An 18,671-nucleotide genomic window follows, 5' to 3' on the forward strand; every position below is an offset into this window, starting at 1 on the left:
AAAAAACTTTTTTTTGTCTTGTTTTCAGTCCAAATATCTAAACATTCTTAAATCAAGAAGCATTTTCTAGACAAAAATTGTCTTGTTTTCAGACAAAAACAAGCAAAATAATCTGCCAATGGGGTAAGTAAATTGATCTTTTGATTCAGATTGAAATAAGATTATTTTGCTTCGTGTTGTTGTTTTTTCTCTTTGGTCGACTGTATAGGGAACCTCCATTTGGAGTGGGAGGTGTGACATTCCTGAGTCTACTCCTACTTCTATTGGGGCAGAATGTGGGAGTTCCTGATTCCAACATACTAATTAGTAATTAGTTAGAATGTGAAAAGTGTTATGTTCTATTTCTCAGGAGTGGCTTATTTTTGTGTTTTTCCTTACACATGTTGTTTTAATATTTTGTTGTAGTTAGTTTTGTTTATTATTCATTTGTTTCCATTATATCCCTAGACCTCTGTTTAATACTATTGTTTGTATAATATGTTTAATTTAGTAAACAAATATTTGAATTGACTTGAATTTGAATTTGTTGTCTTATCCTTATTTTATGTTACGGCTTGGCACGATTGGGTCGTAACAGCATATTTCTTTTTAATTTAAACAAAATAGCTCATATAAAAGAGCACTACAGCTGAAATTAGTAAGATCAAAGAAGACAGATTTGTTATTTTTCACTATGCATCTGTTATTCTTTTATTGGTTATTATGAATAGTAAATTATATTTGTAAATCAATTTCCAGTAAATAAGTACCTGCTTATGAATCTGAGAGCTTAAGAGATGTTTAGTCACATTTCAGCACAAATTATGTACCACCAATTTTATTAACGATAATGAAATGTAAACCAGATTTCATTACCATTTTGATGAAATTATCCCATAATCAGTGAACATTATATAATGTACTTTAACAAAACAAAGATGATATTTAATTGTATTTATTTAACTGATATTCTGTGGAGACACTGAGATGGATTAAGATGAAAGTATTCAACATGATAAGGATTCAGTTTCAGTTAATAAATCTCTCTGCAACTAGAAACTTAATTTTTAACTACAAATTCTTAATGAGTTTGAAATATTCAAATGTTCTTTCCTATCCTTTGTAATATGAATCTCAAGATACTTGACTTTATATTATAATTGTCATCTCTTCACACTTTTATATTTTGTGAAAAAATCTCAGTGGTATTGATAGTTTTGGTAATCTGCCAATCATCCTTTGAATCAATCCTATATCATCATTTGAATGTATTTTATGTGTGTGAATTTCTATTATTTTTTAGATTGCAGATGGTACTTTTATTTTGGTGTGGCGACATGATGTCATAAGGTTGTGCCATGCTCCTGCATCTGTGATTCTGCTGAAGAAAGGTTTGTGTTTTTAATCATTTAAAGTGTTTAAATCATATTCTCTATATTCTGAATCAGTTCATCATAAACACTGTTTGGTCACTGATGAATACTGAGTTTTATTCTAATCAAATCATTTAAGTCCATTAACTCTGACTCTCTCACCAGTGCACTGAGCTACTGAACTAGATCTGATTGAGACATACTCAGATATTTAGTTGTGATGTGTTTTTCTTTCTGTTAATTCATCTCATCTTAATCATGACAGAGTGTCCAAACACACAGATAAACTCCTGGTGAAGCGACTGAGGTCCACATGACACACTATTATAAAGATGGAGTTTATTAAAGAGGAGAGTGAAGACATGAAGATTGAAGAAACATTCAGAGTCAAACATGAAGAAAATGAGGAACAAACAGGTTGGTTTCATTTTCAGAGTCTTTCTTCAATCATTCTGCATCATGATCTCTCTATTGATTTTATTACAAGCAGCTCTTGACAAAATTATTGACGTCACTAATTAAATAACAAAAAAAAAAAAATAAAAATAATACAGCCAAGAAATAACCAAACCAAAACACAATATCTACTTCTGAAACTTCTGTAATTTATTTCTTTGGTAATAAAAATTTACCTAAGCAAACAATACCCTTTAAATATCTTAAACATAATAATACATAATTACTTAATGACGTAATCCATAAATAATCAACGACCTACATATAACAATGAAGCAATACTATTTGGTTCAAATGTTGCAAATTAGCTCAAAAGAGAAATATAATTGATTATGGTTTGTTATAATTATGTGTGTGTGTATGCGTGTATATATATAATATATAAATACATATATATCATTCTAGACCTGACGGAGCTGAAACAGGAGAGTCAAGAACTGAATGAAAACAGAATGAGAAAGAAAAATGAGTATGAGAAATGCCATGATTTCATGACTGGGGAGAAATCTAAAACTCTAAAGACTCTTAAAACAGAAAGTTCTCAAGTTCACACTGGAGAGAGCCCATTCACCTGCCAACAGTGTGGAAAGAGTTTCACTCGAAAAGGAAGCCTTAAAGTTCACATGACAATCCACAGTGGAGAGAAGCCATTCATATGCCCTCAGTGTGGAAAGAGATTTAGACAGAGAAAAAACCTTAATGGCCACTTGAGAGTTCACACTGAAGAGAAGCCTTTGACCTGTCAGCAGTGTGGAAAGAGTTTCACTCGAAAAGAAAGCCTTAAAGTCCACATGAGAGTTCACACTGGAGAGAAGCCGTTTATATGCTCTCAGTGTGGAAAGAGATTTACACAGAAAAATACCCTTACAGTACACTTGAGAGTTCACTCTGGAGAGAAGCCTTACACCTGCAAACTGTGTGGGAAGAGCTTCACACGAAAAGAGACTTTTAAGACTCACATGACAGTTCACACTGGAGAGAAGCCGTTAGTTTGTGATCAGTGTGGAAAGAGATTTAGATATAAAGAAAGCTTTAATGATCATATGAGGATTCATTTAAGAGATCATCTTAATAATAATGCAGAAATTCAAATTGTAGAGAAGCATTACATACGTCATCACTCTGGAAATAGTTTCAAACATAGAGCAAACCTTGACAATCACATGAGAATCCACACTGGAGAGAAGCCTTTTACCTGCCCTCAGTGTGGAAAGAGCTTCACGCTTAAAGGAAACCTTAAGATTCACATAAGAGTTCACACTGGAGAGAAGCCTTTCACCTGCCCTCAGTGTGGAAAGAGCTGCAGGACGAAAGGAAACCTTATGATTCACATGAGAGTTCACACTGGAGAGAAGCCTTACGAGTGTCTTCAGTGCAAAGAGTGTTTCACATATTACACAGACCTGAAACGGCATTTGCACACTCATTCTGAAAAGAAATAGCCACTTTCCTCAGTGTGACAAGAGGTTTAGAAAAAGGAGCAATTTAAACAATCTCTGCATTCACTCCAGAGAAAAACACTTGCACATTGTCACAGTTATTTTCTGTTATGATCATTTTTTCATTGTATATAGATTCTGTTTTATGCTTGTTATTTGACTCAGGTTTGTCTAATTAGTCATCACATTCATCTGGTCTGTTGATCATCTTGTTAGTTATCTGTGTATTTATACTGTGTTCTCCCTCATTCACTGTCTGTTCTCGTTGTTGTTTTATGGTGTATGTTGGATTTAGCCCTCTGAGTTTCTCAATAAAGACATTTATCTTGTTTCTTCTTCATCTTCTTGAGTTTAAATACACGCAAACCTTGACAGGAGAACGGACCAAACAGTGAATCTTTTGTTCTGTTTTTCCCCCTTAGTTTTTCATATGAACCTACTAGCTTTCCAAATTCTCTGCCTGGAGCACACACAGAATTTCCTCCATCTTGTGTGCCAGATGCACTACCCAGGATGCATTCCAGTGGACCTTTTCAGGGAAAATTTGTGGAGTGGGTGCTGGTGAACAACAACTCCAGCCCCAGTTTGACCTTTCTTGCAAGAAAGGTCAAACAGTCAACAGAAACAAGTAGCTACAGAGTGTAAGACAAAGAACGAAAGCTTCCCTTACTTTTATATCTCTAACCTTTGAGGCTGAAGCCTCTGTCCTTTTACCATATCAGGAACTTACCTACCACTTCAGTGTTTTTCCACTTGTCAGGCATACTTAAGCAGTTCTGAGAAAAACTAAATCATTTAACCATAAGCATATGAGTAAAATCATATGGAAATTATACAGAAACTCAAAATTTCCCCCACAAGGCCATGGACTTCAGCCTGCTGTGACTGACGAGACGAGCCTGAAGAGAGAAGCTTGAGCTACAAAGTGTGTCTGACCAAGTGAGTGAGCCTCCAAAATTTTGTACTGCCGAGGGAACAGTAGTGGAGTATGAGGAATGTTATTGCTATGGCCTCTAAAACATTTCTTGGATTATGGGTTATTATTGTAGACATAAGTCCCCTGTATTTCCTTAATTTCCTGTGGTCCCTCCCAGCCTCCCTCTCCCGCTAACACAGTTCCTCTCCTCTTTACTCGTTTATTTAATTATTTATTATATGTATTATAATCATGGAAATTGAGAATCTTTATCATTTTGCGAGCAAAGATGGAGTGTTTATTAATAAATCAGGTTATTTCCTGGTAGCGAGGTAAAAATATAGCCTATAATCATCCAAACCGAAGAGTATTCCAACATGCAAGCAAGAAATGTATTGACACGTTGTCCTCTCAAGCTGTTACGTAGGCTATGCAGCATTTTGACTGTACTTCTGCACGAGATGAAAACATTTCAAGAAAGAGTTAGAGTTTGCTATCGCGTGAAAAGCTCATAAACATCATACAGCCTATCACATATGCACACTTCGGAGTCGCAAGTGTGGTTATGTATGTAATGTTGTTATAAAATTAAGCAAGGCAAATGAATTGTAAGCCCTAAAGTTAATTTAATAAAAATAATAATAGCCCTATAATAGTAATAACACTAATAACAATATAGATTAAAGTACACATGAAATCAAAACTGACCTTATTTACTTTGTTAGTGCATAATGCTAGTCTTGTGGTAAACAATTAATCAGTGCAAGTTAAAACACAGAAAAAATTTGTTTGTCACAGTAATTTTTAATCAAAATCTGAAAAGTTACTTCTGGTATAGAATGGCGTTCCTTCTCTGATAACGTCAGTTTGACAGCTTGGTTTGAAAACGCGTAAACCACTCCCCTGCAACCGTTCGCCTACTATGACCGAGATATGGAGAGGAGGAGCCTAAAGTAAAACTCTGCCCCCTATTCAATATTCCGTTTCACTTGGAAATACGTCACAACACTGGAGAAAAGTCATTTGCAACTTCCGGTTCATGCAGACTTTAATGGGAAAACGAGCCATTATTATCTTGATATCGTCAAAGGCATCAGCCCTCGGTGATATGTCTGACCATCACTGATACATGATACTATCGTCTATCAGCACAACCGTACCCCCTTGGACTTTTGTTTTATTCTGCCCTTCTCCAGGTCCTCAACTTCCTTCATAGGACACATAGGAAGGCAAGCTCAGAGAATGCTGGTACTGTTCGTTTGAACAGTGATGATTGGTTGGTGTTCAGCATTAATTAAATGTCTTTAAACTTTAAGTTCATGTTGAAGTTCACGTTTATTTATAAAGCACATTTAAAAACAACGTGTGTTGTACCAAAGTGCTGTACAATTTTACACAGAAGATAAAAGATAGTAAAACTAATACATAAGATAAAATATAAAACATGCAAGATAGACCATAAACCACTCGAAATGCCTTATATAATTCAGGCGACATCATAAGCTAAAAAAAATAAATGAGTCTTTAGGCTGTATTTAAAAGTGTCCAATGTGGGTGAAGACCTCACGCCAACTGGAAGCGCAGAAAAGTCAGATAAAGTCAGAAATGTATAGTCGCACAATGTGCTTAAGCAAAAAACAGACAATTATAGTATGTAATATCTTTATTGAACACATCTCATTAAAAATTCACAGTACTACAGAAAATGTGACTACTTTGTTGTTGTTACATGTGAGAATTCACAGCAGATGGAGAAATGAGAGAAGTATAGAAATTTGCATGGAACATCTCAGTTTTCTTGTCCCATATTGATGGTCCATGATAGTGTCAGTAATGGTAGTGAAATGTAGTGTAATGCTTGAGTAATCTCGAATGGAAGAGTGTGCTCCAAGTGATCTGTGCACAGTATTGCAACACAACAGTTTGGAAGAGTTGTTGAATAAACAATTGAACTGATCAATTATGCCTTTTTATCTGTTTGCTAACAGTTTTATTTATGACTTAGATAGCATTGACTTGGAATGAAGTCAGTTCAATACAAAAATGAAATTTAAAAAATAGCTTAGATGTAGTAAACTACATTTGCCATGGTGCACTACATTTCCAAGCTTCAGTGTAGTGAATCTTTATTTATGAATCTCAGTGGCATTGGATGCTTTGGGGAATCTGTTATTTATCCTTTTATCTTCTCATTTGAATATGATTTCTGTGTGTGAATTTCTATTTCGTGTGAACGGGACTTTTATTTTGGTGTGGCAGCATGATGTCATAAGGCTGCGCCGCACTCCTGCATCTGTGATTCTGCTGAAGAAAGGTTCGTGTTTTTAATCATTTTAAGTGTTTAAATCTATACAACCCTGTAGACAATTATATGGAGAACTGTGGAATGATTTATTTTTGAGTGTAACACTGTAATGTTTCTAATAACAGTAGGCTAATGAATAACAGTTTTTTGTTCAAATCAGTTTTTGTGAGTAAAATGTGTAACAGAAAAGATGCATCTCATTTCACTCCCTATATTCTGAATCAGTTCATCATAATCACTGTATTGTCACTGACAAGTTATAATAAACTGAGCTTTTTGCAAATTGCAAAACCAATTCATATACAACTGACTCAAATAATTCAGAGTTTGTAATCACTCGAATCACTGAATCACACTGACGACTCCTGCAGTTCACCAGTGTAAATACAACAAGAACAACTTTGTGTGTGTCTAATCAGGTCATTTAAGTTCATTAACTCTCACTCTGGCTGACTCCATTACCAGTGTGCTGACTAGTTGTGATGTGTTTCTCTTTCTGTTAATTATTCTCATCTTAATCATGACAGAGTGTCCAAACACACAGAGAAACTCCTGGTGAAGCGACTGAGATCCATGTGACACACTATTATAAAGATGGAGTTTATTAAAGAGGAGAATGAAGATGTGAAGATTGAAGAAACATTCAGAGTCAAACATGAAGATACTGAGGAACAAACAGGTTGGTTTCATTCTTAGAGTCTTTCTTCAGTCATTCTGTGTCATGATCTCTGTATCTCTATTATTTGTCTTGTGACAAAATGAATGCCATGTGTTAAATGCGGATAATCAATAAAGAAATAGCAAAACAAAACAACTATTTTGTGTAACATCAGACCCAATACCTACTTCTGAATAAAAAACAATAATGAATAATATTTCTATCACTTAATTATGCAACAGTATCTAACAAATACATTTATTTAGCAAAAAGCAAACCGTAAAATGTGAGTGATCCACTTTACTTTTTTCTTTTCTTTTTTTTTTGTCATTCTCAAAATCACTTTCTCACATCAGGGTCTTTTAAGTATTACTTTCTTGCCAGGCATACTTTTTAAAACACCTTTACTCCACAAAATGATAACATTTAAAAGGAAATAAGACTTTTGAGAAAGAAATGTAATGTTTTTAATATTTGTCACATTTTCGCGAAGCACATGGAAGCTGACAATATTAAATATTCAAAATTCTTCACACAAATTCTGTAAAACTGAACCTGATTGACAGGACACTATTTATCTAATATTTTATATATGAATGTCAGATTTGAGCTCTGTCTAGGTCAGAATGTGGGTTATAGTCCTGCACTGGACTGTTTCCTCAATCCCTGAATTTCTGACCATTGCCCGCTCCTGCAATGTGTGTATTTCACTCCTGCTCGTTCCCACAATGATCATCGTTCCTAGATTTGGTGACTTTTGGACAAAATAAAAGTTATTTGCTATTTCAGTGCTTCCCACAGGTTTGAAATATACTTGCGGTGGTAGTCAGGTGGAAAATCCTCCTGTTACCCATGGCACAAAAATGATCTACTACATGTGACAAACATCAAATAATGTGTTTTTAAAAATATTTTTATTTGTTGAAATTCATTTTGATACAGATTATGCTGTGTTTTGGGGGATATGAAGTACTTTTTTATCCATTTACTACAAAAGTTATCAACTACACCATGTGCATGAATATGAAATATTACATTTTTATTAAAAAAAGAAAAACACTTTAATGATGATCAAAATTAATTATGAGTAATTTCTGAGTTGTTTTGAAATTGATCTAGGTGTTAGAGGCAGAATTCTGTAATCTGCTGGTTAGACAAATCTGTAGGAAATACATTTTTAGTGTAATTACCATATACATCCAGCAGAGGACCCATAGAGATCCTTTAATTTTTCTGGATGTGGACAACTGCTCTTATAAATGCAATGTGGATGGAACATGATCACGTGCACCAGGTCTTTGTCTGTGAAATATCCAGCACATGTGGGATTGTCAGTGGGAATAAACAGTTCTTGCACACGCAGAACGAGCAGGTACGAAACACATAGAGTGAGGGGAGACTTTCCAATACTAAGTTAGGGGCCGTTCACGTGTCGCGTCTTTTACGTGCTCAAGTTGGTCATTTTAAATGTAGACGCGGGATGAACGCGCTCAAATAGAGATCGAAAGCTCTCCCAAGATGGACTAACAGCTGATCATACCTGTACAGGGCGGGTTTTTTATTTCTCATCTCCATAAGTAGTAGTATAATCTAGTAATAAAGCTAATGCAAAGTCTGGAAATACATTTATCCTTTGCTGAAACTTTGTCTTCATGGAGAACGGGGCTCATGGTTACTTAGCAACGAGCGCTGTTGAAAAGAGGAGAAAGTGGCATGGCTGGCGTTTTCCACACATTTTTAGACGCGACATGTGAACGGCCTCTAAATTGAATGCGGATGGTTTCATTATCTTGGGCAGATAAAAAAGTAAAAGTGGATAAAAACAATAAAAGCAGCCGCCCAGGTAAAGTCTATGTGTGGGAAGTACTGTATTTAAACAACGTGGCATAGGATGTGAAAATGAGAACTGCATCTGGCTAAAATTAGTATGAGCTGCTGTAGCTCAAATTGCTCCAGAAGTTAATGCTGGTTCTGATAGAAAGGTGTCAGAATACACAGTGCATCAGTTTGTTGTGTATGGAGCTGCATAGCTGCAGATCAGTCAGGGTGCCCATGCTGACCCCTGTCCACCGCTGAAAGAGCCAACAGTGGACACGTGAGCATCAGAACTGGACCACGGAGCAATGGAAGAAGGTGGACTGATCTGATGAATCACATTTTCTTTTACATCACATGGATGGCCAGGTGCATGTGCGTCTCTTACCCGGGGAGCACATGGCACCAGGATGTACTATGGGAAGAAGGCAAGCCGGCGGAGGCAGTGTGATGCTTTGGGCAATGTTCTGCTGGGAAACCTTGCCATCCATGTGGATGTTACTTTGACACGTACCACCTACCTAAGCATTGTTGCAGACCATGTACAGCCTTTCATGGAAACGGTATTCCCTGGTGGCTGTGGCCTCTTTCAGCAGGATAATGCTCCTGCCACAAAGCAAAAATGGTTCAGGAATGGTTTGAGGAGCACAACAACAAGTTTGAGGTGTTGACTTGGCCTCCAAATTCCCCAGATCTCAACCCAATCGAGCATCTGTGGGATGTGCTGAACAAACAAGTCCGATCCATGGAGGCTCCACCTCACAACTTACAGGACTTAAAGGATCTGCTGCTAACATCTTGGTGCAGATACCACGGCACACCTTCAGGGGTCTAGAGGAGTTGGATAAAAATTTCTCCCTCTGTGTCTCCAGCTGTTTCACTACGGTAACAAGTAATCCCCTCTCAGCCATGTCTTGCGTTGCTTCCGTCGCAGAGTAGTAGATGCTTACACTGTCTTTGTAGAAGACTGGCATTTTGGCAGGAAAGGGAGTTTGGAAGTGTATCTCCTTTTCTTTTAACATCTTCTTTACCTCTGTGTATTCTCTTTGCCCCTGACGCTTAGTAATGATCAGAGTTTATTTGCTTGCCCTTCCAAACTTATCTTTTGTTTTGCCACACAGATTCCTCCTTTTGTTCTGTAGTTTAGAATTCTCACAATAATAGACCACTGTGCTGATCCAGGAGGTGGTAAAGGAGTAAGAGCTCTGTGGGCTCTCAGTCTGCAGATTCATGTCCATAGGGAGTTGTAAATTTTCTGTTAACAACTGTTCAATGAAGGCCGTCATTCTCAGATCTTTCGAGCACAGAGTAGATTATGTTATTGTGCCTATCATGCCCTTCCTGATCGATTAGCCTTGCTTCAAGTTGGCTGTGAAGTTTTGTCATCAGGGTCATTACGTCCTTCTTAACCTGTATTCGGTCCTCCATTGTTGTTATCCATTCCTCTGTTTCTTCAAATCTTTGTTTAGCCCTGTTGATGTCCTCTTTGAGCTCTTGGAATTGTTTCTTGTTGTCTTGATGGAACTCTTTTATTTCTCTGAATATAGTCTTCAAGTCATTCTGGCGTCACTAGCCAGTTTTCTTGCCTTTAGCTTTATTCTGTCTGTCTTTTGTCAGTCATAGGGTGTACGGCAAATAACTTTCTTCAACTCAATGAGGATAAAACCAAACTCATTCTCTTTAGAAAGAGTCAGTGTGACAAAAGAAAATTGTAATGCATGCCTATTTTACTTCCCCCAATATTGGACTATTAAGTAATGCCTAAGCATAAATGAGTCCTTGATTGACCATGTAAGACTTGATTTTTCTGCTAAGACAAAAGCTGAGTTCAAGCGCCTTGCAAAAAAGCAATAAAAAACTAATCTAGAGAGAAGATCTCAAAGAAATAGTATAGGACAACGCCTTGCCCAAACTCTCCTCACACATCTGGTCTCAGTTTCACAGCAGTCATTTCAATTATGAGAAAAATTGAACACTCAGGAGAATTCTGTTCTCCTTTTGGGTGGTGTCTCTCTAAGATATCTGGTAACCTTCTTTCCCCTTAACCAGGTGTTGATATTTAAAATCATTTTGTTCTGGTCTGGGTATGTAAGGGAAAGTGCAAAGCAGTCATGCGAGATGTTCTGTAGATAGAAACCCCCATGCCATGATGGGCCACCACTGTGTGTATATGTGTAACACAGTTCATAGATACGGTAAGAAGGAGGCAGAAACCGGCGAACATTCAAACATAACTTTTATATATAAAATAAACAAAGAACAAAACAACAGTAATGGCGGCAGACCCTCACGGATGTCTGCCGGCCACACAAACATAATAAAACCATAAATTATGTCCAGGCCTGGTCCTCTCTCTTCCTTTACTGTCGTTGCTCCCCTTTAATGCTTCCGGAGCTCCTCCATAAGAGATTTGAGACCGGAGACTCGTTAACACTCACGCCACCGGCCTCGCACCGCTCCCTCACAGCTCTTGCCCACCCTGCTCATCACAATATGCATTTCTTACTCTTAGAGTCATCTTTGAGCAATTAATGTTATGCGTTTATTATTTGAATTGGCTTCTAATTGTCTAACTATGTAATTGGCATGATACGTTTTTATCTGACAAATAAATGTCATACTTGATTTATTCTGCATTTATTCTTAAATCATTATTTCTAGTAGATTATCGTGAGTTTGGTATTACAAATCAGTGTCCAGGATAGGTAATTTTGTTATGAGTGAGAGTTAGGGTTACAGCGCGCAACTGACTTAAAGGTAGATATTGCATCCTCTGTCTAAGAATCAGATCTGGTGTGTTTGTGATTGTGGAAGTATATATTCGGATATTCGGCCGATGTAACTTCCTGTGCAATACCGAGTCCGTAATAAACGAATAATTGAAAATATAAGGTAATCAGAATAATCACAGATCTAAATTAATACATAGCCTTACCAATGATTAATTTCTAATTTAAAACACTATATAAGAGTAATAATCATTTGAAATTGGAGTTAGATTAAATGAGCAGCTAAAGTAAAATTGAAACTAAATTCTAAAAATTAAGTGAACTTCACAGGGGCGCTGAAAAGACTTCGCCCAGGCCATCAGAATCCGCCCTTGGGCTAACGGGTGGTCCTTACAACCTCAAAAATGCTGCAGGAAGGCTGTTAACTAAGACCAAGAAAAGTAGCATATTACACCTGTCTTTTTTATCTCCTCACTGGCTTCTGGTGAAATACAGGATCCAGTATAAGGTGTTATTATTTGTTTTTAAGGAATTGCATGATCACACTTGTTTGTATTAAAAAGATGTCACATCCATATTAATCACAACAACTTCTGCTTTCTTCTGACCAGATGTGTCTAATTTAGTGGTTCTAAACCATGATTCTACTGCTATACTTTGGGTTTTCATAAGGGCTTTGATAACTGCCAGCTTGAAAGTATTTGGGACGTGTCCTAAAGAAATCTGAGAATTATGATATCGATGAGGTTCTGATATTTAGTTGTTTAGTGGGTATAGGATCAAACACACATGTTGTTGGATTTGATTATTGACATGTCTAAATGTTTCATGTTTTTGTGCAATTTAACAGGTTTTAATTCGTTTTTGTTTGTTTTCACCCTAGACCTGATGGTGCTGAAAGAGGAGAGTCAAGAACTGAATGAAATGGAGGAGAAAAATCAGTATAATAAATGTCATGATTTCATGACTGGAGAGAAATCTGTTAGTTCCTCACAGACTCATAAAACAGAAACTAGAAACCCCCAGATGAGAGTTCAAACTGGAGAGAGCCATTTCACCTGCCAACAGTGTGGAAAGAGTTTCAGTCGAAAAGAAAGACTTAAAGTCCACTTGAAAATCCACAGTAGCAACAAGCCATTCATATGCCCTCAGTGTGGGAATAGATTTACAGAGAGAAAAAACCTTAAATCTCACTTGAGAGTTCACACTGGAGAGAAGCCTTACACCTGCCAACAGTGTGGGAAGAGTTTCTCACTAAAGGGATATCTTAAGATTCACATGAGAATTCACACTGGAGAAAAGCCGTTCATATGCACTCAGTGTGGAAAGAGTTTTAAACAGAAAAAAGAACTTAAAGCCCACTTGAGAGTTCACACTGGAGAAAAGCCTTACACCTGCAAACTGTGTGGGAAGAGCTTCACACGAAAAGAGACTTTTAAGACTCACATGACAGTTCACACTGGAGAGAAGCCTTTAGTTTGTGATCAGTGTGGAAAGAGTTTCAGGTATAAAGAAAGCCTTAATCATCATATTAGGATTCACTCAGGAGAGAAATGTTTTATATGTCATCAGTGTGGAATGAGTTTCACAGACAGGAATCAACTTAAAAGTCATGTAAAAATTCACATTGTAGAGAAGCCTTGCATGTGTCATCACTGTGGAAAGAGTTTCACAAACACAGCAAACCTTGAGAATCACATGAGAATTCACACTGGAGAGAAGCCTTTCACCTGCCCTCAGTGTGGAAAGAGCTTCTCGGTTAAAGGAAACCTTGAGAATCACATGAGAGTTCACACTGGAGAGAAGCCTTACACCTGCCCCCAGTGTGGAAAGAGCTTCACGGTTAAAGGAAACCTTAAGATTCACATGAGAGTTCACACTGGAGAGAAGCCTTACAAGTGTCTCCAGTGTGGATTTAGTTTTGCATATCACACAGAACTGAAAAGGCATTTTCAAACTCATTGTGGAATGAGTTTGACAGACAGGAATCAACTTAAGATTCATGTAAAACGAAACACTGAAGAGAAGCCTTGCGTGTGCCATCACTGTGGAAAGAATTTCACAAGCACACCAAACCTTGAGAATCACATGAGAGTTCACACTGGAGAGAAGCCTTTCACCTGCCCTCAGTGTGGAAAGAGCTGCAGGACGAAAGGAAACCTTAAGATTCACATGAGAGTTCACACTGGAGAGAAGCCTTACAAGTGTCCTCAGTGTGACATGAGTTTTACATATCACACGGAACTGAAAAGGCATTTTCAAACTCATGAAAAGCAACTGTCGTTCTCCTCAGTGTGACGAGGTTTAGAATAAGAAAAAAATCTTCTGTGCATACACTCTGGAGAAAGACTATTCAATTAATTTGTGATCAGTCTAACAAAAAGTAAGATATATATTTGGCCTATACATGTACTCAATCTTTAGTTCGCAATACTGAAAAGTAAAAATAAGTATTCTATGTATACTTGGCTTGTAGTTGTGTTTACACTTTTGATTGAGTAGCCTTTTATATACATTTTTATATAGTTTAACTCACTGTCTTATTGTCATGGCAAATTCAATGTCTCTGTGTCCCTTCAGTTCTGGTCTTTAAGAAAAACTCTCAGAGTCGAAGTTCCAGGTCTTAGAAGTATTTAACTTTATTGTCAAGCAAAAAAGTGAGATGCCTGCTCCACATCTGAATCTCTGTTAGCTAGGGTACATTTTTATAAATTTCTTATTTTCCATGATCTCATTTACAGGGGCTCTCCTCCCACACCTCTTTCCCATGTACTCCCTGACCTTTCTACCATAGTAATTTCTCTAATATAATTGTAGGTGTTGCTTATGTAAGAGACAATAAGGGTGACCAACTTCTAGCTACTGTACATCTTTTGACTTAACTTCTCATGGGCCTTCTGCCAATTTGATGGTCAACCCTTTTCCCATGGGCCAAATGAAACATTGTGTCAAAACCTGTCAATACACCCCAGAGGCGAGAAGCCTTCATATGACACACTTAACAATGGTCTTATTCATTTTGCAGCCACCTGTTGTCTAGTGGAAAATTAACAACAAAATATGCTCAGTGGCCATGTTAACTTTCTCAGACACATCGGACCCTTACAGTCACATGGGCCAAGAGACCTCAAAACACTTCCACCTTTTATAGTAAGCAAACTAATTCTACAATTGTTTTCTATAGGATGTATCATTATAAAATTACATTGTTTGGAAATAAATTACTGACTGTCCACATTGCGTATCGCAACTGATCTGATTTGTGTGTCCATGCCACTCTTTTATTCTCCAGAATATTTACATTGGTTTCTATGGCAATGTTGTTGCATTGGTAGGTAAATGCCAACAACAACATAACCACCAACATAAACACCAGCACTTTGCAACAGCACAACATTATTTCTGCAGCAACTCTCAGCATGTTTCCAAAACAACATCTGGTGTTTACAGTGAGCACAGAATTATTAGGTATGGAAGCGTTAAACAGCCATGGATTATCATTTTTTTCTATCTTGTTTCCTCATGATCATGACTTATTTTCTCGTTACCACGAGATAACAAAAGTTGTTTTATCGTCATCTCGACATAAGTTATTTTTATAATGATTGATTCTGAAACAGACTGCACCCAAATTCTACTGTTGCTATAGTAATTAACACAACTTTCAAGCGCATCTGATCGACAGATAAATCATGCACTCTTGTATCTTGTGTATATTTCAGCAAAATGTTTACATCACTTAATAATAGGCTAATCAATCACTGTTCAATAAATGTACGCTAAACATTTTATTAGTGTAATTAACATGTTTAATGATCAACAGAGCATTCAACATCTCAAGCGCAGGCAGAGTGCCTTCAGAAAGATGCCAGATTATTCTATAATTCTAAAAACTTTTGGATTAAACCCACTTTATTTTCCTCATTCGTTTGAAATAAAATTATATTACATGATGTGTTTGTTATTTTTGTTCGTCATGTAGGGTAGGCTGTGAGATCATAAACTGTCTTCCTCCTCCTAGCTCTTCCATTAAAAAGAGGAGCAATACTCCAGACTTCCAAAAAAAACTTTATTCCAGTTGATATAGGCTAAAACAATCTTGGGATGCTATTTGAGAAGATTGTTTATGTGTATCTGTGTGGTTTTCTACAAAGAAATGTAGAAAATACAATAGGTTACACACTATCACTGAATTAAATGACATAGGCTATAAATCATATTTCTTATCAATAAACATTGAGTGACACAGTGAGGTAAACGAACACTGAAACTGCGATGATTAAATAGCATCTTAAAGATAAACAATAAGCTGCAAACAGAATACTATACAGTGACATCAAAATTAGTTTTAATAAGCTATAAGTTTAGTATCACGGTCGTGAAACTGTGGTGAGTCAGAACATAACGATAACAGATACACTTCCAAGTAAAATAATTATATTCAATCATTTAATAGTTAAGCTAATTACTTAACTGTTAAATAACACGCACAATACTGCACAAAATAAAGCAATCACAAAAACTCTCTGTCCGGAACTCGTACAATCTGGGGCGATGTTAACTAACACAGTATATAGTGTATATTTATATATCATCAGTTATAGTTGGTAATATACTGCCACCTGTTTGCACATTTGTGTAATTTAGAGCAGAGAATATTAAGTCGTGATCACGAGAAAACAACTTTTGCCATTGCAGCAGATATACTTCATCCAGACGTGCTCTCTTGATGGAGGATGTTTGGCCTTCACAGGACTTCAGATATTTGAAAGTTACCTCATGATGAGCTTTTTGGCAACAGTGTCCTGTACAACAGAACAAAAGCATCAATGAATAGTTTTGAAACATAATGTTAGCAGGAAAACATTTTAAATATTCCAGCAAATGAAGTCACCCACTCATGACTCGATCCAGTTGACTTATCTTTTATCATAGGGTAGTATTCCACTAACCGCTTTGCCATGGCCATAATTTCATGTTCAGTGGGATATCTGTAGTCATCTCAAGAGGCTCTTGCAATTGATATCATTTTTATCAAGGTATTTCAGATAGAGCTCCTTTGATAAGGTGACTTCACCCTCTTTTCCAAGACGCTGCTGCTCGAAGTATTCACGTCTCACGTGTTGTAGTTCACTATCAGTGAAGAGAATGTATTCTGGGCTGGGTAACTTCATTAACTTCTGGGGTCAATAATGTTCTGGGGTCATCTCTTTTTGGACTTTCATTATATTCATCATCTGCTGATCAACCTTGGGCTTCAACAGTAATTGGTGTGCCACTAAAAAACAGTGACCCAATTCCGATTTTTTCCTCCCATGTGGCACAGATCGGATACGAGTCATGACAGTGTAAGCAGGAAAAAAGCGAATGGATTCCGATTTTCACGGATCGGTTTCAGGCCTCATTCATATGTGGTTATAAATCAGATATGAATCGGATACGGGCGTTCGCGCCTGCAGTGTAAGCGGACAGATCGGATATTCCCCTGTAAATGCGACTGCTGCGTCATTGAAAAGTGATTTTTTTTTTACATTTCGCGGTACAGACATACCTATAACAAACGGAGCATCTCTAGTTGACTGGTAGATTATTAATTTTATTTGTTTGTGTTAAATAAAAGGCGATCTGACGTTGAAATGTTGCTCTTGAAATCACACTGAGTGCTCGTTGCCGCGGTTGTCAGTGACGACGGCTCATGCACAGACGCCCGCTTCAGTCCAGTTGTGGAGACTAATGACTATTCGTTCCATTGAAACCACAAAATAAAAAGCACATAAACTTGCAATATGATATTACAATCAATGATGAACGCATTGGTTTTAATGACAAAAAAACTAGTATAGGATGGCGGATTCGAGCCCATGAAGCTGTGAATATCTACCCGTACCCAAGTATTCAACTCGCACGCTTCCAGCGGAGCTGCGTACGTATACATATACTAATTTGTATTAGGCCATTTTTATGTAGGGAGTGTAACTATTGCATTAAAAGGGTTTCTATATGAATTCATGTCAATAAATAAAGCTCAATGTACCATTGAAATTGATTTGTGATGTCATATAGGCTATTTTTGGTACGTTTCGCCAAGTGCAGTGTAAAAAGGAGACATCCGATACAGGTCACTTTTAAAAGAAATGTAAGCACGTCGTCCAAAAAAATCGGATATGGTCAAAAGATCGGATCTGTGCATTAAGACTTGCAGTGTAAATGCGGCCTAAATTGCCTCTTTTCCTATAACATATTTTAGTAATCATCATCATTTGAAAGCTTATGAACTCAAGATTCAGCCTGTGAAAACCATTTGAAATTGGATGTTGCGTTACCATGGAAATGGTACTTTTAGCGAGCTCCTCCCCTAGTGGGTTGGGTCAGGCTTCATATTAGTATTGGTGACCGTAAGTCAGAGTGGACATCCATGACATGCAGAGTCCCTCAAGGTTCAATACTTGCACCCCTCCTGTTCAACCTATATATGCTGCCACTGAGCCAAATAATGAGAAAGAACTAAATTGCATATCACAGCTATGCAGATGACACCCAGATTTACCTAGCCCTATCACCTAACGACTACAGCCCCATTGATTCCCCATTGAAATTAAAAATTGGATGTGCCTAAACTTCCTTCAGTTAAACAAAGACAAAACTGAAGTCATTGCATTTGGAAACAAAGATGAAGTTCTCAAAGTGTACATGTACGTTCACTTTAGGGGTCAAACAACTAAAAATCAAGTCAGGAATCTTGGTGTGATTTTGGAGTCAGTTTCAGTAGTTATGTAAAGTCAATAACTAAATCAACATATTGTTAGGGTTTTGTTATGTTTTGTGTTAATTTTATTCCTGTGTGTTTGTTTCCTGTGCTTCAGTTCTGTTTAGTCTTAATTGCATTCTAGTTAGTCTCCTTTGTTACTGATTACGTTGTCTGTCATTATGTTCTCTGTGTATTTATACCCCCTGTATCTTTCAGTTCATTGTTGGTTCTCGTTTTGGTAAGGTGTGTTCGT

General features: G+C 37.0%; 2 protein-coding genes across 2 annotated transcripts; both read left to right on the forward strand.

The window, feature by feature from the left end:
• The first annotated feature begins 1,631 nt into the window (after nucleotides 1-1,631).
• Nucleotides 1,632-3,365, forward strand: LOC137024689 (gastrula zinc finger protein XlCGF57.1-like). The gene is made up of 2 exons (XM_067392505.1): nucleotides 1,632-1,769; nucleotides 2,214-3,365. Exons 1-2 carry the CDS (start codon nucleotides 1,685-1,687, stop codon nucleotides 3,248-3,250), a joined length of 1,122 nt encoding a protein of 373 aa, XP_067248606.1. The 5' UTR covers nucleotides 1,632-1,684; the 3' UTR covers nucleotides 3,251-3,365.
• A 3,065-nt stretch (nucleotides 3,366-6,430) lies between these two features.
• zgc:194336 (uncharacterized protein LOC100170823 homolog) lies at nucleotides 6,431-15,076 on the forward strand. Its single transcript, XM_067392503.1, has 4 exons — nucleotides 6,431-6,477; nucleotides 6,996-7,147; nucleotides 12,554-14,820; nucleotides 14,963-15,076. Exons 2-3 carry the CDS (start codon nucleotides 7,063-7,065, stop codon nucleotides 13,966-13,968), a joined length of 1,500 nt encoding a protein of 499 aa, XP_067248604.1. The 5' UTR covers nucleotides 6,431-6,477; nucleotides 6,996-7,062; the 3' UTR covers nucleotides 13,969-14,820; nucleotides 14,963-15,076.
• Nucleotides 15,077-18,671: the final 3,595 nt, after the last annotated feature.

Source organism: Chanodichthys erythropterus, chromosome 8 (assembly GCF_024489055.1).
Source record: "Chanodichthys erythropterus isolate Z2021 chromosome 8, ASM2448905v1, whole genome shotgun sequence".
Classification (NCBI taxonomy): Eukaryota; Metazoa; Chordata; class Actinopteri; order Cypriniformes; family Xenocyprididae; genus Chanodichthys; species Chanodichthys erythropterus.

Coding starts and splice junctions, on each gene's coding strand:
- zgc:194336 (XM_067392503.1), top strand. CDS start 7,063: ATGGAGTTTATTAAAGAGGAGAATGAAGATGTGAAGATTGAAGAAACA. Junction 7,148..12,553: donor AGATACTGAGGAACAAACAG/GTTGGTTTCATT, acceptor TTTTCACCCTAG/ACCTGATGGTGCTGAAAGAG.
- LOC137024689 (XM_067392505.1), top strand. CDS start 1,685: ATGGAGTTTATTAAAGAGGAGAGTGAAGACATGAAGATTGAAGAAACA. Junction 1,770..2,213: donor AGAAAATGAGGAACAAACAG/GTTGGTTTCATT, acceptor ATATCATTCTAG/ACCTGACGGAGCTGAAACAG.